This window comes from Myxocyprinus asiaticus, chromosome 38, assembly GCF_019703515.2.
Source record: "Myxocyprinus asiaticus isolate MX2 ecotype Aquarium Trade chromosome 38, UBuf_Myxa_2, whole genome shotgun sequence".
Classification (NCBI taxonomy): domain Eukaryota; kingdom Metazoa; phylum Chordata; class Actinopteri; order Cypriniformes; family Catostomidae; genus Myxocyprinus; species Myxocyprinus asiaticus.
In genome coordinates this window covers 8,595,747-8,618,906 of record NC_059381.1, presented here as the reverse complement: position 1 = coordinate 8,618,906, position 23,160 = coordinate 8,595,747, and the positions used below count along the sequence as shown (strand labels likewise).

The window sequence follows — 23,160 nt, the reverse complement described above, 5'->3', positions numbered from 1 at the left end:
AGTGTCGCGATGAGAAGCTCAAAGCTGAACGAGCGATGCAAGGGAGATAACGTTCTCTCTTTGTACACAGGAAGGGGTTTGTTCATTTGTCTCAAAGTATCAGGAAGAACAGCTGCATATCAAATTCAATGGCATCACAGTTTCTCAAATAAACAATTAAGTTTGTTGTAGTGTCTCAAAGCAATCAAATGTTGTTACCTTGGACAAGATTAGTTAACTCAATGAGGAATAGGTTACATACTATGGCATCAAAAAGTATTTGGAAATATAAGCCATACTTTAAAAAGTGGCATATGTAAAGAAATGATGCAAGCCTTTTCTTCCACAAAATATACATACATACATACATACACACACACACACACACACATATATATATATATATATATACATACACTGGCGGCCAAAAGTTTGGAATAATGTACAGCTATTTGGTTCGTTAAATGAAGCTTATCATTGTGTTTGTTTTTGAGTTGCCACAGTATACAATAGACTGGCATGTGTTAAGGTCAATATTAGGTCAAAAATGGCAAAAAACAAACAGCTTTCTCAAGAAACTCATCAGTCAATCATTGTTTTGAGGAATGAAGGCTATACAATGCTTGAAATTGCCAAAAAACTGAAGATTTCATACAAAGGTGTACACTAAAGTCTTCAAAGACAAAGGACAACTGGCTCTAACAAGGACAGAAAGATGTGGAAGGCCAGATGTACAACTAAACAAGAGGATATGTACATCAGAGTCTCTAGTTTGAGAAATAGACACCTCACATGTCCTCAGCTGACAGCTTCATTGAATTCTACCTGCTCAACACCAGTTTCATGTACAACAGTAAAGAGAAGACTCAGGGGTGCAGGCCTTATGGGAAGAATTGCAAAGAAAAAGCCACTTTTGAAACAGAAAATCAAAAAGAAAAGGTTAGAGTGAGCAAAGAAACACAGACATTGGACAACAGATAATTGGAAAAGAGTGTTATGGATCTTAACCCCATTGAGCTTTTGTGGGATCAGCTAGACTGTAAGGTGCGTGAGAAGTGCTCAACAAGACAGCCACATCTATGGCAAGTGCTACAGGAAGTGTGGGGTGAAATGTCACCTGAGTATCTGGACAAACTGACAGCTAGAATGCCAAAGATCTGCAAAGCTATCATTGCTGCATGTGGAGGATTTTTTGATGAGAACTCTTTGAAGTTTTTTTTTCAAATTGTAATAGTAATTTTTCACGTTATTAATGTCCTGACTTTACATTTTGATCAGCTGAATGCCACTTTGGTGAATAAAAGTACCAATTTCTTTCCATAAGAGCAAAATCTGTACATTATTCCAAGTTTATATATATATATATATATATATATATATATATATATATATATATATATATATATATATATATATATATATATACATACATACACACACACACAGTTATATATACACTACTATCTTAATTTATTACTTCTAAACAAATGGTCCCAAGTAGATTTTTAGTGGATATACGAAGTCAGTTCCTTTCAAGTTTACACTAGATGTTGTTCAACTTCATTTCATTAACTAAAGACATGTTCCACTATAATGACTGCCAAACAGAGTGTCTTCATTCTGAACAATGTACAGTGTGTACTGTCTCATAATTTGAAACCTAACAAACATCTTTTTAAAAGAATGTTTTGCTTCAAAAGTGTGCGTGTGCAATCTTTCTTTAAAATAAATGTCACTTGGTTTGATATTTTTAATTATCTGATGCTGACATGTATACAGATAATAATTTTTAAATGCCCAAATATGGCCACTGTAGTCAGAATGAATCTAAAGCTTATAGCCATAGAAACTGTTTTTGTGTGTCAGTTGCAATGAATTGATACATAATCGAGTAAAACAAACATTTCAAGCTAAACACACTTTGTGTACTGCATGTGATCGGATTCTGGGCAGTATCTGTCTATAATTTCATAAAGGTAACACACACCCTCAGAAAGGGAAACTTGTCAACACCCAAACACATAAACCAACACACCCTCAGACATGTAACACAGGGGGACACCGTGAAACTCCCATATAACACAAACATGTGTCATCAGACATCAATAAGCCACAGTGATTTACAAATAAACACTGAATAACAGAAAAAACAATGGTTGGATTATGGGGAACTGAGTCGTGTTTAAGATAATTTATTGAGCATAAACAAAGTTTAAGGCATACAGTAAAATTAGGACATACAATAAATGTGATATACTTTAATGAGACAACTGTACATTTAATTACAAATTCAGCATGCTGTGCTGGTTCTGAGCATTTGTTAATATGGGAATATTCTATACCATAATACCATAAAACTACAAATTCAATAAAGACTATAGACAAATACATCTGGTTAAATGCAGGTTATCTGGGGTAAATACAGGATTAGAGTGAATTCACTTTTGGGGTATTTCTTCTGGTAGAATCAGCTTTGTTTTAATTTAGTAAAGTCAGAAAATGAATCCAATGTATTGTACTTAAGGTTGAGTAACTTCTGATGAAACACTGAACTATGAGTAAATATAAACTTGTATCTTTATTCACAGCTCACTGTTGTAGAACAAATATATTTGATTTTAGTGAAACCCAGCTGTGGAAATTTCCGAGACTTCAGCAGGATAACAGTGAAAATACAGATTTTGAGAGTGAAAGACCACCTGCAAATGCACAAACAAAAAATATACTTGAGTACTTGTATGTTTGGCAAAAGACACATCCTGATGCATTTAGGCTTTGCAAAGGTACACACCGTGACTTACTGATATATGTATACTTACTTTTTTTGGAGCTGAAGAGCCTGTTCTTTTACTTCACCGCAACTGATTTGTCCTATGGAGAGAATGACACTAATGACATTAATGAATCCAAGCACTTAATACTGAGACCAAGAACATGAAATTGAGAGAAATAGTTTAACAAATGGTTTAAGAGTTTATAGAAGTTTCACTGAGTCTGATAATGCCATCTGTTTAAAAATAGCCAATGCAAACACATATCTTACATACTGTATATGATATAGAACATATACTGTATCTAATATCCTGTCTTTTAAACAGGAGCAAATAACATTAGCCCATGGTTTGCATTTTCATGTTTGAAAGACCAAACAATCATTTAAGGGCCATTTGAATGTAGTCATAGAATAAACGACAATATTAACTGATTAAAAAGAAAAAGCACTGAAATATCAGTATGCAACGGCAGGTGAAACTTACTTGGCGAATCGATGTCTGCACTTCTTGGGTAGGCCTGTTTCCCAACACAGACAGACAAACGTCATGAATATATCAACGAGATATATGTATTTTGCCAGTCTGAATTTTTATAGAAAATTCCAATTTAAGATAATTGCACTACACTGTAATTATGTGGTAGAATGATGCTTATAACAGACACAATTTTAAACCATCAAACAGAGAATATACTAAAAACTATTCCTTTTGTTATTTGAAGGTTAGGAAGAAACGCTCTAAAAATAACGTTAATGGAACATCGTTATTATGATGTTATTAGCATTTGAAAAACAAACTCATAATGTTAGGAGAAAATATTCTTAGTACAACATTGTTCACTAGATTTCTTCACATTTTTGAAATCTAACTAAGAAATTAGGTTTTCACCTTTTGTTAACATTCCACATATGTTAAGAAAACTGGGCATTTTCACGTTCCCACAGCCACAATGTAACGCTTTGAAAACATACATTTGTTAGCTGAGAAGTACTCTTGTACTAGATTATGTCAATGTCCAAGAAACTCTCTCACAACTGATGTTCAGTGTTTAATGATGACAATGGATGTTCCTATGATGTTGGCATGGTGAATGCCCAGACTGAAGTTTGACTTTACAGAACTAAACCAGCATGTTGTAATGACTTGTTAGATCTGTAAGTGTGTGTGTACTTACGACTAAAATAGTAAAGTGTGCCTGCAAGAGTAATAGCCAAAAGAAGAAGAGAACCAATGCCCGGCCAAAGCACAGAATGATCACAGCCTGCAAAACAACACAGCCAATCAAACTAAACACAAAGAATACAGAATGTAAACAAACTCAAATAAAACCTGTATAACCACACAACAAATGACTGCACTAATGCCTCCCTATAGCACATACCTTTAGGAGAGTAGATGGAGTTTTTACATCTACAGGTCCTCACAGGTTTCTGAATCTTGACTGTTGGTGGCTGAAGCGTTGGAGGGTTCACTGAAGAAGAGAGAAAAGTCAAGAACAGACAATAAGTAAAAATACAAATAAATTGAAATAAATAAAGGCTGCATCTGGTAACAATGAAAAGAATGGGGAAGAATTCACATTTTGCATATAAAAGTCTCATTAAGTCATTAAAGTCGTTAAAGTTTTAGGGAAGCAGCAAAACAAAGATCAAACGGGACCTTAGAATATGCTCAAGCAACAAATGATGATATACATTTATTCTATTTAACTTAAAAATATATAAATAAATAAATAAATAAATAAATAAATAATCCAATTCTCCCTGTCCCAAAGCTTCTTTGTTTACACATAAGTTAAACTGAATTAGTCACATGAAGTCATTTTTTTTTTGTAAAGCGCTCTTCACAACACACATAGTTTCTAAGCAGCTTTACAGAAAATCATACTGTAACATACAATGAAGCTTTAATGTCTGTAATAAAGTCCTAATTGTGTGGTTTCATTGAATAACGTGACAGTAGATAATGCTGTAATAAATTATTTTTCTTTAGGCCCGCAGTGAGCAATCTAAAGGCGACTGTACTAATGAACGCAAAACTACAAAATTTAAAAAAAAAAAAACCTTGGGAGAAAACAGGCTCACCGGGGGAGCCAGTTCCCCTCTGGCTATTTAAAATATCATAAAATCTCTGATTTTATGGTGAAACTGTATTTCTGGGAGATCTAAGAAATTTGCACTCAATTTGTTCAACAATTTGACAACCAAACAGCTTGGTTGATAACCTAGTCAACCAACATGAACATTCCAGACCATAAAATTGTTGCGATTTTTTTTTTTTTTCTATGTTCTGTAAAGACATTTTGGAACAATATGTATTGCATAATATGTATGTTCAGGTACCTCAGGCCAAGTACATAAGCATCCCTGAGCACGTCTATCTGTAACTTTCGTTTGACTGCATCCCCGATCAGTCCTGTATTTTAATGTACATAATCTTGAAATGTTATCAAAACACAATGTATGAGGATAAAGCCTTTTTTTTTCTACAACTTCACACCAAGTCAAGGTGCTTGAAGGATGGTTTTGGTAAACCTGTCAATGTTAGTGTGACTACACTACTAATATTACTCTAGAAACCAATATTCAGTGTCTCAGTTTCATTGCTTTGATCTGCTTGAATTTCCTCAGCCTAAAATCTTGATTTTACAACAGTTACTTCTGGTCCTCTAATCTGAATGGACATCATTCCAAAAGTGCTGATATTTAGTATAACAACACTGGAAATTTTAACTGTTTGTATCACTCTGATTGTACACTCACTAAGCACTTTATTAGGAACTCTATTGTCCTAATAAAGTGCCCGACTTGGTCTTCTGCTGTTATAGCCCATTCGCCTCAAGGTTTGTCATGTTGTGCATTCTGAGATGCTATTCTGCTCACTACAATTGTACAGAGTGGTTATCTGAATTAGCCTTTCTGTCTGGCCATTCTCCGTTGACCTCTCTCATCAATAAGGCATTTCCATCCACAGAACTGCTGCTCACTGGATGTTTTTTGTTTTTGGCACCATTCGGAGTAAACTCTAGAGACTTTTGTGCCTGAAAATCCCAGGAGATCAGTAGTTACACAAATATTCAAACCAGCTCATCTGGCACCAACAATCATGCCACGGTCTAAATCACTGAGATACATTTTTTCCCCATTCTGATGGTTGATGTGAACTGAAGCTCCTCACCCGTATTTGCATGATTTTATCCATTGCACTGCTGCAACACGATTGGCTGATTAGATAATTGCTTGAATAAGTAGGTGTACTGGTGTTCCTAATAAAGTGCTCAATGAGTGTATTTGTTTGTGGCGTTACAGACAGGCTGTGTGTTGCTTGGCCACATGTACTGATTGATCCTGTTTTGGCTTCAAATGGAACTTTTTGTTAAAGGAGAAAAAATATACAATTAAACTGGCTTCATGTAAAATGTAAAAAAATATATATATATATTGTCTGAAATGTTAGTCGATATTAGCTGTTATTACGAAAGAAAGAAAGAAAGAAAGAGCAGTGCGCATACCTCCAGGCCTAATGTAATATCCAGCTGGCATTTTATTCTTAGTCCTAAACACACAGGAATAGAGGCCGGCTTCATCGTCCTGCAAACCTGTGATACGCAGGCCATACACCACCTTCTGTCCAGATGACACAGAACCTTTGAAACGGGTGCTGTTTATGTTATCTCCATGCTCTTCTCTGCCAGCACTGTTGCTATACATGAGGAACTGAAGACTGTTGTTTTTCTCAAGGTATCGATACCAAAAAATCACCTGGCAAGAATGGTCCGGGCACTCGCAGGTCAGAGTTTCCGTGCCATTGATTTTGGGGTATAAAACCGTCTGCGTAGCTCCAAAGGAGGGCTGCACGGCCGCTTTGGGAGAAACAAAGAGAAAATGTTTTATAAAAGTTTGCTTTATATTTACATTCAAATTTTGGGTCTACAAACATATTTTAGCTACATGAAATCTTAGATGTCTAGATGGTTCCTAATCAAATGTCACCAGCATACACCAAAACAGTGTGAGGTCATTATGTTTTGTAAAAGTACAACAGCGAAATAGGACAGAGGTTTGAAAAGGAAATAGAGTAAGTACACAAGTAACAGTAACCAAAAAAAAAGTGTTAAAAATCCACTTTCACAACAGGCCATAGTGTTCGAATTAGAATCAAATTTGTCAATAATTTGTAAGAATGGAAATCTGAAAAGATACAGAGCCCAGGTATGCAAACTTTTTTCCCATCTGTCATATCAGTGTCTGGCTGAAAATGGCACATATTTTTGCCATGAAAATTGGAGATATGCTTGTGTGGGTACAGATTCACATGAGTAGAAAAAGCATAATATTTCATATCAGACAATTGAAGACGAAAAACAATTCCATTTACACAACAGACCCAGAATATCCATTTCGTAACAAAATAAAAAATAAGTCAGAAGTGTGTGTGGAAGTGTGTATTTAGTGAATACGATTTAAAATGTATACTTATTTACAGGTTTTAAATCACCTACAAGCATTACAACCCTCTTTGTACAGTGCAAATGAGACCATCACTGGAGTCAGAATATATATATATATATATATATATATATATATATATATATATATATATATATATATATATATATATTTTTTTTTTTTTTTTTTTTAAATCTGAATTGGCAAAGTGCTAATATACAGAAGTTGAACATTTTGAAGGAAGCACAAGAAACCCGGACCCTGTGACAAGGATGTCCCAATATAAGGGGGCCCACCTTTAAAAAATTTGAGCCGGGGCCCCATAAATGTTATCGATGGCCCTGGTAACAAAAACTGCCTCTCATTAAAAAATATGGAACACATTTGAATTGAAAGGAGCATTTAGATGCACAAAAATTCTGAGTAAGAGTCAACAGTATATGCATTAACGGAACACACCTCCATTCTTCCTTTGATATATATTCTGCTTAGGTTTCAAAGCGTTTTTTAAATTCATTATCAGAAATGTGCCAGCATTTCTTTAGCAAAATATACAAACAGATGCATCAAATCCAAGTGGTTTAAAATGTAAGAAATCTCATGAATGCTTTACGGCTTTATCAAGCACATCACAATATGTCAGATAATTTAGGATTTAAAAATTCAGTGTTTAAGTGTACAATCTATAACGAATGCCACAGAAATTTAGGGCAGTATTTTGATAAATAGTTTAACTCGGTATCCAGTTTAATGGCTCTTCTGATATATATTTGAAGGTAAAGTGCTTACCTACAGTGCAAACGAACAGACAAATGCACATGCGAGAGAAGGCCATCCTTGAGCATCCGAATGTGAGCTGTCAACCCTGTGTGTGTTTTCCTTTCTGTTCATGTGTCACACAGAAAGGAGGGTCTGCAGTGTGTGGAGCCAAGACAACAAATAAACCGTTTACTGAGAACCTATCAGAGAGTGAGTCATGGGAAACACACACAACATACAGATAACAAAAAAAAAAAAAAAAAATCTTGTTTTCAGAGAAGAGAAAGTTTTAAAACATCCAAAGAACGCTTTTTCATTATTTGGTCATTATTGACTGTTGATTCATTATTGATTATTGACTCATCAAATGATGCAACATAATCCTTTAATTTGATTAACAAGCTCTAAAATACTAATTTATCTAATATCCTGCAAGGTCAAATTGTATTTAGACTAATTCTGTTTAGATGTATTTACTTAAATCATTTTGAACATTGTGATGGAGACACATGGATTTTGAATCATGTTCAGACAAGAGAATTTATCATTTAAAAAAAAAAGTGAACTTTAATAATGGCCACATGAAAAAATCCAGACAAAAATTTGATGGTTCTACATTCTAGGTCGTTCCCTCTCTTGTATTAAAAGCAACTTAATGGACACGCTGCTAGAGAAGTTAAATGTTTAGAGTCCTTAAACTTACACAAAATCTACAAATAAACATATATGAACTCAACTTCATATTAACCATATTAGGCTATCGTTCAGAACTACAGCTGCATACCAAATCACAAAGTTCAGTGCAAAACCACTGGTCATTACATGACTAGAACAGTTACAGTGAATGTTAAAATAGTTTTATTTAATCTGAAATAACGTGCACATGCTTGTGCAAAACCCGAGTGCTTCTCCTAACATGACACAGGTGTGACCTGAAATCCACCTGCATCTGCTGGCAGAACGCCACAGCTGGGACTGTGTCAAATCTAACAAAAATGTATAATGTAGAAAAAACAACAACAGATAGGTTTGAAATTAATCACAGATAAACCACAACATATTGCCAAAGCTGAATGAATAAATCTAACCATCAGTGAATCTATCATTCATGAAATAAATTATTAGTTTTTAATGTGTCCCCATAGTTTTGTCCTACATTTGTAACAGACAACACTGCAATTCAAAACAGCGTTTTCATCTCAAAAGTTGATGTACAAAGTACAGTGCTGTGAAAATGTATTTGCCCCATCCTGATTTCTTCTGTTTTTGTGTATATCTCATACTAAATTGTTTCAAAGATTCAAATAAAATCTAACATAAATCAAAGGCAATCTGAGTAAACACAAAATACAGTTTTTAAATGATAATATTTTTTATTGAAGCAAAAAAGTTATCCAATATCAACTGGGCCTGTTTGAAAACTTATTTGCCCCCTTAGTTACTAAATCCCCAAATCTATGAAACTGCATTCATAATGGGGTTCAGCTGGACTAGACACACCCAGGCCTGATTACTGCCAGCCCTGTTCAATCAAATCAACACCTAAATAGAACTTTTTCAGCAGCATGAAGTTGGCTAAAAGCTCTCACTCAGTAGCACACAATGTCAAGGTCGAAAGAAATTCCAGAAATGATGAGGAAAAAGGTGATTGAAATACATCAGTCTGGGAAGGGTTACAAAGCTATTTCAAAGGCTCTGGGACTCCAAAGAACCTCAGTGAGAGCCATCATCTCCAAATAGAGAAAACGTGGCACAGTAGTGAACCATCCTGGAAGTGGCCGACCTTCAAAAATTCCTCAAAGAACACAGCGGCGAATCATCCAGGAAATAACAAAAAAGCCAAGGACAACATCCAAGAAACTGCAGGCCTCTCTCGCATCAATAAAGGTCACTGTTCATGACTCCGCTATCAAAAGAAATAAACTGGCCAAAAATGCCATCCATGGAAGAGTGGCGAGGTGAAAACCACTGCTAACCCAGAAGAACATTAAGGCTCGTCTGAATTTTGCCAAAACACACCTTGATGATCCTCAAAACTTTTGGGAGAATGTTCTGTGGACTGATGAGTTGAAGGTGGAACTGTTTGGAAGACAGGGTCCCGTTACATCTGGCGTAAATCAAACACAGAATTCCACAAAAAGAACATCATACCTACGTTCAAGCATGGTGGTGGTAGTGTGATGGTGTGGGGATGCTTTGCTGCTTCAGGGCCAGGGCGACTTGAAATAATTGAGGGAAACATGAATTCTGCTCTCTACCAGAAAATCCTAAAGGAGAATGTCCGGTCATCAGTCCGTGAGTTGAAGCTCAAAGGCAACTGGATTATGCAGCAAGACAATGATCCAAGCATAGGTGCAAGTCCACCTCTGAATGGCTCAAAAGAAGCTAAATTAAAGTTTTAGAGTGGCCTAGTCAAAGTCCTGACTTGAACCCGATTGAGATGCTGTGGTAGGACCTTAAACAGGCAGTTCATGCTCGAAAACCCTCCATTGTTGCTGAACTAAAGCAGTTCTGCAAGGAAGAATGGGCAAAAATTCCACCACAGTGTTGTGAAAGACTGATCTCCAGTCATCGGAAGCGTTTGGTTGCAGTTGTTGCTGCTAAAGGTGGCACAACCAGCTATTAAGTTTTAGGGGGCAGTTAGTTTTTCACATGGGTGATATAGGTGTTGGATAACTTGTTTGCTTCAATAAAAAAATAAAAATTATATATATATATATATATATTGTGTTTACTTAGGTTGCCTTTGTTTTATGTTATTTCTCGTTTGAAGATCTAAAACAATTTAGTATGAAAAATACACAAAAATAGAAGAAATCACTTTTTCACAACACTGTATATACATTTTGAGAATGTCTTTAGAAGTCAATATTAAAGAAAGTTAAATATTTAAGAAAAAAAGTGTTCATATGTTCAGGCTAACTTGTACGCCGAATCTAAGATAATTGGACACACTAACATGGAAGGGTCACAGCATTTTAAGATACACGCAAATCTCATGTTTTTCTTAATGATAACAAAAGAACTTATTACAATAATGCAATAATGCTATTCTTAACATGTATGCTGTGACTATTATTTAATGCTATGTATTAAACATAAACTGAATTATGGTGCTTCCTGGTAGGCTAATAACCATTCATTCATTTTTCATAATATTCGTATAATACTTAAGCCTTAAATTATTAGGTAAGACTAATGAAAAACAAAACGATTCAAATTCTTAAAATGTTTAAAGGAATATTCCGGGTTCAATTCTAATTAAGTTCAATCAACAGCATTTGTGGCATAATGTTGATTACCACAAAAATTAATTTTGACTTATCTCTCCTTTTCTTTAAATAAAAAAGCAAAAATTTGGGTTCCAGTTAGTCACTTTCAATGGAAGTGAATGGGGCCAATCCGTAACCGTTAAAATACTCACCGTTTCAAAAGTAAAGCCACAAGACGTAAACAATATGCGTGTTAATATGATTTTAGTGTGACAAAATTGCTAACTAAGTGTAAAGTTATATCCAGTTTAACAACTTTGTTCTAATGATGACGCAACGGCGTAAACCCTGCAATCCCACAAAAACGTCGATTTAACAACTTTACAGCTCAAATAATACACAAGCTTTAACACAAGAATTAAGAGACAAAATTATTTTTGTGGTAATCAACATTATGCCACAAATGCTGTCGACTGAGCTTAACCTGTATTGAACACGAAATATTCCTTCGAAAACATGTCTGAACACATTTAACACATATCATCCCCCATTATACATTTTGTTGCTAAATTATCTTTATAACCATATTACAGTTGCAAATAAAAGAAGGTATGAATCTTAATCCGAACACAATCTATACCTATGCAACACTGCAAAAAACAGCAGTCTTGTCTACCGTTGACAAAACCACAGGCCTATAAACACAGCAATATTTTTGCACTGCAAAGTCAAATCATTGTGTTCATTTTATGTACGAAAGGACAGATGCACAATTATTTAACAAGGCAACCTGAATGCACTTGCTTTCCATGCTTTATTGTGAGCAAACTGCTCAATGAAGTTTTCTGGAGGGACTTGAGTGGGAGTTTTCAACCGAAGTGTTTAAGGTCTCATTCATTGGCCCTCGTCACTCGAGGAGGGCTGGAGGGGCTCATGGTGGGCCCGTAGAAGGGTCGTGAGGAGGAGAGGATGTGGGAGATGCACACGCCTTGGAGGTCGAGGGTACGACAGAGACATAGGGAGCCGAACCACACGATTCTTTGAAAACAGGAGATCTCAGGGGGCTTCAGAGTTTTAGTCTCACTGTCGACGAGCTCATATCTTTGGAGGGCTTCTAACTTTGTGGTTGCAAACGCTAAGAAAGAAGTTCATGTAGTTTTGAAGCGTATAATGTTATGTTAAAAGGCACATGGGTAAGATACACAAGTTTTATGGTCGGAACTTGAAGACAGGTATAAAATTGACTTTGGAGGTCAAACAGGACAAGGATTCATACTGTAGTTAATTAAAGGAAAAGCTTACACAAAAAATAGAATTCTGTCATTATTTACTCACTCTCGTGTCATTTGTTTCCATGGAACACAAAAGTAGAATTACAGTGAATTCAGAAAGTATTCAGACCACTTCTTTTTTTTTCTTCACATTTTATGTTGTAGCCTTATGCTAAAATGCTTTAAATTATAATTTTTCATATCAATCTACACTCCATACCCCATAATGACAAAGCAAAAACCAGATTTTTGATAACTTTACAAATTTATTAAAAAGAAAAACTGAAATTTCACAATGACATAAGTATTCAGACCCTTTGCTATGACACTTGAAATTTAGAGCATCCCATTTCTCTGGATCATCTTTGAGATGTTTCTACACTTTGACTGGAGTCCACCTGTGGCAAACTCAATAGATTGGACATGATTTGGAAAGGCACACACCTGACTATATAATGTCTCACAGCTGAAAATGCATATCTGAGCAAAAACCAAGCTATGAGGTCAAAGGAACTGCCTGCAGAGCTCAGAGACAGGATTGTGCCGAGGCACAGATCTGGGGAAGGCTACAAAAAAAATTGGCTGCACTGAAGGTTCCCAAGAGCACAGTGGCCTCCATAATTCTTAAATAGAAGAAGTTTGTAACAACCAGGACTCTTCCTAGAGCTGGCCGCCCGGCAAACTGAGTAATCGGGGAGAAGTGCCTTGGTAAGTGAGGTGACCAAGAACCCGATGGTCACTCTGGTTGAGCTCCAGAGATCATGTGTGCAAATGGGAGAAACTTGCAGAAGGACAACCATCACTTCAACACTCCACCGATCTGGGCTTTATGGCAGAGCGGCCAGACGGAAGCCTCTCCTCAGTGCAAGACACATGAAAAAGCACCTTAAGGACTCTCAGACTGTGAGAAACAAGATTCTCTGGTCTGATGAAACAAAGATTAAACTGTTTGGCCTAAATTCCAAGCACAATACCACCCCAACGGTGAAGCATGGTGGTGGTAGCATCATGCTGTGGGGGTGTTTTTCAGCAGCAGGGACTGGGGGACTGGTCAGGGATGATGGAAAGCCTAACACAGCAGAATACAGAGATATCCTTAATGAAAACCTGGTCCAGAGCACTCAGGACCTTAGACTGGGCCGAAGGTTCACCTTCCAACAGGACAATGACCCTAAGCACACAGCCGAGACAACGCAAGAGTGGCTTAGTGACAACTCTGTGAATGTCCTTGAGTGGCCCAGCCAGAGCCCGGACTGGAACCCAATTGAACATCTCTGGAGAGATCTGAAAATGGCTGTCCATCGACGGTCCCCATCCAACCTGATAGAGCTTGAGAGGAACTGCAGAGAAGAATGGCAGAAAATCCCCAAATCCAGGTGTGCAAATCTTGTCGCATCATACCCAAAAATACTTGAGGCTGTAATCGCTGCCAAAGGTGCTTCAACTAAGTACTGAGTTAAGGGTCTAAATACTTATGTCAATGTGCTATTTCTAGTTTTTCTTTTTAATAAATTTGCAAAAATATAAAAAATCTGGTTTTTGCTTTGTCATTTTTGGGTATGGAGTGTAGACTGATGTGGAAAAAATAGCATAAGCTTTTACATGCAAAAAGCATGTAGCATAAGGAAGCAACATAACAAAAGGTGAACAAAATGGAAGGGGTCTGAATACTTTATGAATGCACTGTATGAAGAATGTTCATACAGCTATTTTCTTACAGCTAAGTTCATACTGAACATGAACTGCTGCGACTGGATCATTGATCCAATGAGAACTGAATCAGCTCAAATCGTGAACTAATCGTTCTTCTGAGCTGGTTCTGTTCAATCAACCAGTTGATCTAGTTCACAAATCTGAAAGATCCAGTTCTAGAGCTCACTGACTTGTAACAGATCTCACAGCTCACTGGTGGGGAAGATTATCAGTGAATAATGACTTATATTTTGGTCTGTTCCTCACACAAAGTTATCGTATGGCTTCAAAAGACTTAGAATATAGCCCATGAGTCCTATGGACTACTTCTATTGAGCTCTTTTGGTCAATTTTGGTCACTATAAACTGTTGTATGGGGGGAAAAAAGGTTAATCAAGATAATTAATAATTATCTTTAGAACAAATAAAGTCATACCGGTTTGGAACGACATGAGGGTGAAAAAATAATTACAGAATTTTCATTTTTGGGTGAACTATTCCTATAAATGACATGAGAACAAGCACACACAGCTAAAGTACCATGTAATTTCCCCTGAAACAGAAATACATACACATACACTTTCACAATATTTGATAAAAAAATAAAAAATAAAAAAAACAGATGTTCCCATGATCAATACATTCCCTGAGAAATACGTGGACTCAAAATCATGAATACAAGTGGCAGATTGTTTAATCGATACTTTAGACATCAGTTTTGCTACACAATCACAAAATAAATATGCTTTCATGATTATGGTAACTGTTAGTACATATCTGAGCAAAAAGGAGGTCAACAGAGCAGCAGTCACGGCAGTGTCCTCATTTAACTGAAGCACCTGTTAGACCGGTAAACTAAAATATTCCCACATATGCAGCATTGAATGAGACTGACATTGTGTTACTGTTTCACACACACACAAAAAAGCATCTTTAACAAATTATAGCAGTCTGAGCTATTCTGACAGAAAATTGTTTACTGTATGCATATCAGATTTCCATTGGGAAAGTTCATTCATTTCATTCTTGGCAGACAGAATGGCATTGATTATTGATGTCTGTCATGAACACTGAGTTGGGCAAAACACCGAAGACATTTCCAGAAGAGACAGATGTGCAGCAAATCAGTGAAGCTAATGCGCCCCCTTAAGACCTTACGTGGAAATGCTCCACAAATTCATGAAAACAACCGCTTGATAATAAATACTTGATCTTTGCAGGAATAATCAGTGGGAGGGGTTTATTTGATCTAAGCATAAAGCATGTTGACAAATGGATTTGTGCAAAAGGATTTATTGTATGTAGTATGTTGTATGTTTTGTCTGACATATTTGCTTCACAACAATTGTCAGAAAAATGTGCAAAAATTTGACCTTTAAGGGTATAACTGCTTGTCACTGGGGCAGTACCCTCAAAGTAACATCCACAGGACAGATAATTTACAAATGCATTCTAACTGACATGTAAAGAGTACAGTGGGTGTACCTATTAGGTTTCTGCCACAGTGACAAGCTGTTGTACCCTTAAAGGTCACATTGTACCCAAAAATCAAAAGAAATAAAAATTAAGAATTATAAGACAATTAGACCTAATAGATTTTGATGACATTATTTTAATGACAATTATTCCAATTATATTCCAATAATTTTATTTAAATTCTACAACAGCACAAAAAACATGACCACAATACTTTACCATTTAAATAACCTTTTTTTTTTTTTGCATTACGATAATGAGAACAGAGGGGGAAATGTGCTTAATTGTCATTAAAATAATGTCTTAATGGTCCTAAAAACATAAAATGTCTTCTTTCCTTTTGATTTTGGGGTGAAACATGACCTCAGGCTTGTATTTGACAAGTTTCGTGAGGTTCACCCACTGATTTCTCCGAAAGAGAAGTGCAGATCTAGATACATCTTAAAATCTGCAGTAGCATATGAGATTTACTGTATGAAACATAACATAAAGAGTGAGATGAGTCCAATAGATTTTAGCAAACCTCTGTTCTGAGGTCCTGTTTTATTTTAACAGTACTGTCAAACCATCAGCCATCTGCCTTTAAAAAATACCAAGAATAGTCTCATCCCAGAGTCTTTCTTCCTCTGTCCTGTTGTCCTCTTGGTTCACCTTCTCTTTTCCTTTCTTCTTGTCTTTTTTGTGCTTTTGTTTGCCATCTTTTGCTTCTGTCTTTTCCTCAGCAAGTTCCACCTCTTCTTTTTCTATAAGCTCCGCCTCTTTTTGTCTCTTTGCATGCTGTCCGTCCCCATGTCTCTTACTTCTCCTGCTCTGTCGTCTTCTACTTCGACTCTCTTCATCTTCACTCAAACTTCTCTCCCTTTTTCTACTTTTCTTGCACTTCCTGGTCTCTCTATCCCCTTCGCCCTCCACAATGTCTCTTCTGTCTCCTTTCAACCTCTTTTTCTGTTCCTCTCTCTCTCTTCCTCTCCTGTTCATATCAGCCTCATCCTCCTGGTCTCTCCTTTTCATCCCTCGCTTCCTCATTTTCCTCTTTGTTTTCCTCCTCTCTCTGCTGTCATAACTGCTGCTGCTTTCACTCCCACTGCTGCTGGTATAGGAGGAGTCTGAGTAAGAGGAGGAGCTACATGAGTCAGGGCCCCGCCCTCTTTTATATAACTGACCAGGTATGAAATGAGGTGGTGGGTGGGGCATATATCCAGGCTGATAGTGTGGTACAGGCCCTCTCATCCCAAAGCCAAAATGATTGACCTGAGATTGGAATTGTGGAGGCCAGTTAGGCTGATGGAAACCAGGAAGTGGAGGCAGCAGAGGGGCAGGATGTGGCATCAATTCTTCTGTCTGTGGACTTTCATTTACAGTCTCATCCAGATCCTTGCTTGCTTGTCCCACAGTGCCAAGCCCTGCCTTAGGATCCAGGCCTCGTGCCTTCTGCACCTGGATGTAGTCAGCCAGCTCATCCTGGTAGGAGTCGTACACTTTCTTCTGAGATTTACACAGCTCCATAACCTTTTTCTCTCTGAGCGAATAGAAGGACAGCAATGTAAGATCTGATAGAAGGTAATCTTTTTGATTAATGGAATTAAATTCAACAGATTAAAATATAAAACATTTTTAAAAAGCTGATGGTAATAATACTTGACCGATATGGGTTTTCCATTGGCCAATGCCATTATCTAAAGAGCAGGTTGGCCAATTGATGGTATAATATCAATATTAGCATGTAATTTACTTTTTATTTACTCAAAATTCAGATACATTAACCTCAAAATAGCCCAATTTTACCTAATTAATTGGCCTGTCAGGTATATCGCTCTATCGCTAATGTTAGAGGATGTTTTATATCTGGGTAAAGTTATATTAGGGCCAGGTAAAAATATAGATTTTCAGATTAATCGTGATCTGCATTTGAACAATCCTGATATTGATTCTAAAAATCCCAAGATCAATCTTTTACTCTATAATGAATTTTTTACATTATCAAAAACCATGTGGTAAAATTGTAACCCCTTATCTTGACATTTTTGGGACACGTCTCAATCTGTATTTTTGCATTACACAATGTTTCTTGCCACTTTCACATGTAAATAAGCAGTCCAGCCCACTGATAGATGCGCAAAAATATTTACAGTGGTATAAACACTATAATAAAATCTCAACCCGTTAACACATTTCAATGATCATACCGCCCAGCTCAAGCTAATTCTATGCATCTCCAGAACCAACTAAACCAATCTAAACCAAGACCGAACCAAATTCTAGCAACAATAATAAAATAAGGCATCAGATTAAATATCTGAAGTATTATGCGGACAGTGACAACACTCACTTCATTTGGTGCTTGTTTCCCTGCATGTGTGCCTTGTACATCTCTACCGAACTGAGGGTCAGACAGCAAATCGGACAAGTCAGGGAGCTTACTGTCATCAGATATAAAGAGGAACCAAAAAGGTGCAAATAAAAAGAGAGTTAAATAAAAGAAATAATAACACAAGATCCAAAATGTATCTTCAATAGGTAGTGAACCTTATATAAACTAAACCCATATTTCAGGATAACGGGTTAAATTTGACCTCTTAAAACAATCTGAGATAAACCAGTGCAGCTAAGCATGGTATAGATATGAATGTATACCATGCTCTGACTGATCTCCGATCTGGTCCAGCATTTGTTGTCGGGCCTGGTTTCGCTGATGCTTCCGGCCGCTGTAGTGCTGCTGAGCAACTACAGGGTTGTTGAACGAAGAACTGCATAGCGAACAGAACTTGTTGGGGTCACTGAGGTCAACCTCCTGATCGCCCACACCAGAGCTGTCCTTCTGCTCCTGAGCTATGTGATTCGGCACAGCAACCTCTGCTGGTTGGACAACAGGAGTTGCAGATTCTAAAGTCGGCGTAGAAACTGTTGGAAACAAATATTTAATATACAGAGAGGTGTTGCCCATAAAGATAAAGCGCCATACTGTAAATAGACAGACCACAGTCTACTCACCTATAATTTGTGGAGGGTTGGTTTTTCTCAAGTTCTTGGCATGAACTTTGCCCACGTAGTGAGACTTGGCAACAGTATGTGAGCTGAACACCATGTTACACAGCTCACAGAACTTGTCTGGGTCTGCAGAGAGACCTCTCTGTAAGAAACATTAATGCATTTTAAAAAAAATCAGAAGTCCTAAAGCATTAACATACACTTATAGGAATATTCCAAGGTCAATACAAGTTGAGCTCAATCGACACCATTTGTGGCATTATGCTGATTACCACAAAAAAAAAAAAAAAAAAATGTTTGACTGGCCCTCACTTCCTTTAAAAAAAAGCAAATACCGAGGTTACAGTGAGACACTTTTAATGGAAGTGAATGGGGCCGATTTTTGGAGGGTTTAAAGGCAGAAATGTGAAGCTTATAATTTTAGAAAAGCATTTACATTAAAACTTCTGTTAAAACTCATGTATTATTTGAGATGTAAAGTTGTTTAAATCATAAATTTACAGTCGTTTTAGCGTTTTAGCATTTGTTGACATTACATCGTCATGGCAATAAAGTTGTGAAATTGGCTTCAACTTTACAAAGGTTAGTAAGTGATTTTATCACATTAAAATCATGTTAACACACACATATTGTGTATGTTTTGTGGCTATATTTTTGAAACGGTGTGTATTTTAATGCTTACAAATTGGCGCCATTCACTTCCATTGTAAGTGCCTCACTGTAACCCAGATGTTTGCTTTTTTTTTTATTAAAGAAAAGGACAAATTAAAATGAATTAAAATGAAATTAAAATACATTTTTGTGGTAATATTCTGCCACAAATGCTGTCGATTGACCTTAACTTGCATTGAACCCATAATATTCCTTTAAAAGAGAAGCTGACCCAAAAGAGAGCTGAGAGCTGTGTAAAGATTCTTCCAAATTTGTTTGATTTATTATTTACCACAAAGCCTCCGCATTCCTGGGTCCGTTTGTTACTTTCAGCTTTCTTGTTCTGCAGGTACAGCCTGACTTTTTGGGCATGCTTTTTACCCTATTAACAGATGAAAATACAGTGTTTGAAACACGCCTAATGCAATTTTGAGGTTGCATGAAGAAAAAAAGTGAAACAACAACAACACTAATTTCACACTTTACATTTTTTTTTTTAGCAGACTGACAGTACACAAACCTCATAATGAGAAACTCTTTGGGACTCGTAAAGTAGGGATGCCTCACAGATATGGCAAAAGTTGTCTGTCAGCAAGCTTTTAAGGAGATCGCTGTCTCTCTGAGACTCTGCAGGAAAATCAGAGAGTAAACGTCACATGAAACACAGGCAAACAGAACAACTAGGTAACTGCTCGACCCTTTAAAATAAGCAGCATGCAATCAGTGTTATGTTGCATGACTAGTGAGGGTTGGACAAATGGGATCTGATCCACAAAAGCAAATCTGACTTTTACAGAGCATGGTATTTATGATGAAAAATAGATTTTTTTTTTTCATCTTCATCTTATGCATTCAGTAGTTTCACTAGTTTATCTCCTAAACACATGAGTATAACTACCGGCCAACTGTGTCTTTTGCTGGCCAACTTTATGCATAATGGGCCTCATCAATGAAACACCAGCAGAGCGAATGTGTGTAGATTATTCAGAAATCCATTCTTGCATTATTTGCTGCAATCAAACGAAAGCGACAATTTACGTAACAATGTTTTTATGAACAATTTCAACCCAGTCTCATGAAAATTCGTACATATTCTACGAGTTACAAGCTATTTTGTACGAGTTTGTTCGTATGAATTTGTACGATTTCATCATGTACAAATGCCTGGATGTCTAATGCGGAAGTAAGCGCGAGTTTCGCGCACGGGTCGTTAAGGACATGCTTATTAATATTATGCCCTTACCCAAACCCCTTATCTAAACCTAACCGATCAGTAGAGTGTGTAAACATGATAGGAAGCTGTTGTGTGTGACAGAAGGAAGTACTTGTCGCATATTAGATGGAAACGATGACCAGCGACATCATTGGCTGTAGTGAAAGTCGTACGAACTCATACGAGTGCAGTCGTATGATATCATACAATTTTGATGAATCCTTACGATTCCGCCGTGAGAGTGTAAAGAACAATTTACAAAGATATTTGTTTTAATGAGGCCCAACATGAATGCAAAATATACTACAGCACTTTCATAAAGTTTAAAAGCTCAATCTTAAACATATTAGAGACACTCTGATCATAAATGCACCCGTTTCTGATCATAAATTTTTTTTCAATTCACGCCTACCGATCTGAACACAGCTAACACAAATGTCTTTTTCATGGTTAATAACATAACAGCTCACATTATAAGTTTAACAAAAGCAGTCTTATTGACATCATAGGGATTCTAAAGCCCCAGGAAAAAGATCAGGTCACATGAACGTGATATATGTGCTGTATTGTTTTTTTTTTTGTGGTGAAATGATGGTGGAAAAAAACATTAACAAAATCAGTTTTAATAGAACACTGTCAAACAAACAGTGCAAGTGGTTCCTTTTGGCTTTCCTTGAATGCATACCCCGCTGCAATGCACGGGACTCAAAACTCAAAGAATGTCCATTCATATTTGCTACACATAACTTGAAATAAATGTATTTATTTATTTTGCATTTTTAACGTTTTAGATCATTCTGCTTATTGAAAGTTCCTGAATCAGTGAATGTATTGTAATTTCAAAATAGCCTAGTTACAATTTCACCTTAAAAAAAAAATAAAAAATAAATAATCTATAATGGCATACAACATAACTGCATTAGGACTGTTTATATTGTATTATTATTTTTATTATTAAAGTATTTTATAATATATATCTCACTATCATAAATATAATCGGCATCTAAAAAAAATCTGAATGGCTCAAATTAAGTGTTATACTCGAGAATAATAATAATAATAAGTTAGAAGTGTAAAAACATTAGCTATTTGACTAAATTATTGCTTATTTGACCAATTTATCTATTTAACAAGCTGTTTTAATCGACGAATTATCGGCCTTGACAAACTGGTACAGTATGATTTATCAAACCCACCAATGTTCCGTGTCATTGCTGTATATTCTCCCCCGTTGCACGATGATAATACAACAAAGTTTGCTTTTTAAAAAATGGATTGCTGTGTTGGTCGTTTGGGGCGAATGATGGGTGCTAATACTTAGCCTAGCTTAGCCTGTTTGCTTGCTAAACTTTATTAGCGCCAATAAATCCAACGCAAACGACTCAAACACACACATCCGATGCAAATACGAAGCTGTAGGTGGTTTTAGCTGATAGACTCACCTTGATCAACCTGAGAATTATTGGTGTTAGTGATTTGAACTGTTTCTGGATTGATATCACCTGTATTTGTGTTATGTTGTGTTTCCGCACACTGCGAAGAACACGATAAACTACCTTCAAGCTCGGACATTGTTTTAAATCTGGAAATAAATCTAAACTGGACAGAAAAATAGCCTGAAATAACAGGGGGGCTCTACATGGTAAAGCCTAATTTATGAAGGGAACTGATATGCGCATGCGCAGTAGGATCACATTTCTTCACGACTGGCCTGAGCGATTGTTTACTGCCACCATTTGGTGTTTTAATGCAATTGTCATAGTCATATCAAAACCCAGTATCAACAAACTCCATATATTGTATTAATTCTGCAGTTTACCTTACCGTACATGTCCTTCCAACAGTTTACCAAGTTAACCACAGATTCTACCAAAATACTACAACAGTTGTAGTTACTGTAAAATAATAATGCAAACATCTGTCACTAATTTGTTTCATTCATTCTTTTATCAGTTTATTGTTGGCAGTGTTGGCTTATACTAAGTTACCAGAGTTTTATTATAGTAAGAATTCATTAATTAAAGTAATTATGGTATTTTTGCAAATACTATTAGCAGCCTACAACTAGGGTTGCCACCCGTCCCGTAAAATACGGGGTCGTCCCGTATTTAAAGATAAAATGATGCGTCCCTTACTTAATCGATACGGGACGCGATTTGTCCCATATTTAAGCTGGTCAGATGGCGTCACGGTGAAATCGTTCCAGATCGCCAATTTAACATTGATATAAGTTGGAAAATGCGCCTCCTGTGGGTAAGGGACCGTCTGAAAAGTCCATACAGTGTGCTAAAACGTGCTAATACTGTGGAGGGTGTGGTAAGGGACCGTCTGAAAAGTACACACACTTGTACCAAATCGGGCTAATACTGTGGAGGGTGTGGTAAGGGACCGTCTGAAAAGTCCGCACATTGTACTTAAACGGGCTAATACTGTGGAGGGTGTGGTAAGGTACCGTCTGAAAGTCCATTCATTATGCTAAAACGGGCTAATACTGTGGAAGGTGTGGTAAGGTACCGTCTGAAAAGTCCACACATTGTACTAAAACGGGATAATACTGTGGAGGGTGTGGTAAGGTACCATCTGAAAAGTCCACACATTGTACTAAAACGGGCTAATACTATGGAGGGTGTGGTAAGGTACCGTCTGAAAAGTACACAAATGGTGGTAAAACTGGAGTTTTTTCTATATAAATGTTCA

General features: G+C 36.6%; 3 protein-coding genes across 6 annotated transcripts in view; 1 reads left to right on the top strand and 2 right to left on the bottom strand.

The window, feature by feature from the left end:
• Positions 1-754: 754 nt before the first annotated feature.
• LOC127428617 (transcription factor TFIIIB component B'' homolog) overlaps positions 755-23,160 on the top strand; it is a 169,498-nt gene continuing 147,092 nt past the window's right edge. Inside the window, exon 1 of the mRNA XM_051677061.1 lies at positions 755-1,023. The gene's annotated coding sequence lies outside the window, so the exon portion shown is untranslated. The remainder of the gene's footprint in view (positions 1,024-23,160) is intronic.
• cd8b (cd8 beta) lies at positions 2,151-8,101 on the bottom strand. Of its 3 annotated transcripts, none has more exons than XM_051677086.1 (7): positions 7,991-8,101; positions 6,265-6,615; positions 4,135-4,224; positions 3,928-4,014; positions 3,237-3,270; positions 2,799-2,867; positions 2,151-2,678 (listed from the first exon to the last, which is right to left on the bottom strand). In XM_051677086.1, exons 1-7 carry the CDS (start codon positions 8,034-8,036, stop codon positions 2,558-2,560), a joined length of 798 nt encoding a protein of 265 aa, XP_051533046.1. In that variant the 5' UTR covers positions 8,037-8,101; the 3' UTR covers positions 2,151-2,557. The 3 variants fall into 3 exon arrangements, with proteins under 3 accessions (XP_051533046.1, XP_051533045.1, XP_051533047.1); XM_051677085.1 differs by having other exon boundaries at positions 7,995-8,059; XM_051677087.1 differs by having other exon boundaries at positions 2,555-2,678; positions 2,799-2,850; positions 7,995-8,059.
• zmat1 (zinc finger matrin-type 1) lies at positions 14,514-22,116 on the bottom strand. 2 transcript variants are annotated; one of them, XM_051677075.1, is made up of 7 exons: positions 21,906-22,116; positions 19,771-19,877; positions 19,483-19,632; positions 18,603-18,741; positions 18,246-18,512; positions 17,941-18,031; positions 14,514-17,130 (listed from the first exon to the last, which is right to left on the bottom strand). In XM_051677075.1, exons 1-7 carry the CDS (start codon positions 22,033-22,035, stop codon positions 16,194-16,196), a joined length of 1,821 nt encoding a protein of 606 aa, XP_051533035.1. In that variant the 5' UTR covers positions 22,036-22,116; the 3' UTR covers positions 14,514-16,193. The 2 variants fall into 2 exon arrangements, with proteins under 2 accessions (XP_051533035.1, XP_051533036.1); XM_051677076.1 differs by having other exon boundaries at positions 14,516-17,130; positions 19,543-19,632.

What these genes read in the sequence shown, in the direction of transcription:
- cd8b (XM_051677085.1), bottom strand. Translation starts at nt 8,046, where the DNA reads ATGCTCAAGGATGGCCTTCTCTCGCATGTGCATTTGTCTGTTCGTTTG. An exon ending in ATATTACATTAGGCCTGGAG is followed by an intron (nt 4,225 to 6,264) that starts GTATGCGCACTG and finishes TCTCTTCTTCAG; the next exon opens with TGAACCCTCCAACGCTTCAG. An exon ending in TGCAGACATCGATTCGCCAA is followed by an intron (nt 2,868 to 3,236) that starts GTAAGTTTCACC and finishes TAATGTCATTAG; the next exon opens with TGTCATTCTCTCCATAGGAC.
- zmat1 (XM_051677075.1), bottom strand. Translation starts at nt 22,035, where the DNA reads ATGTCCGAGCTTGAAGGTAGTTTATCGTGTTCTTCGCAGTGTGCGGAA. An exon ending in TAATTCTCAGGTTGATCAAG is followed by an intron (nt 19,878 to 21,905) that starts GTGAGTCTATCA and finishes ATTTTCCTGCAG; the next exon opens with AGTCTCAGAGAGACAGCGAT. An exon ending in CAACCCTCCACAAATTATAG is followed by an intron (nt 18,513 to 18,602) that starts GTGAGTAGACTG and finishes TGTTTCCAACAG; the next exon opens with TTTCTACGCCGACTTTAGAA.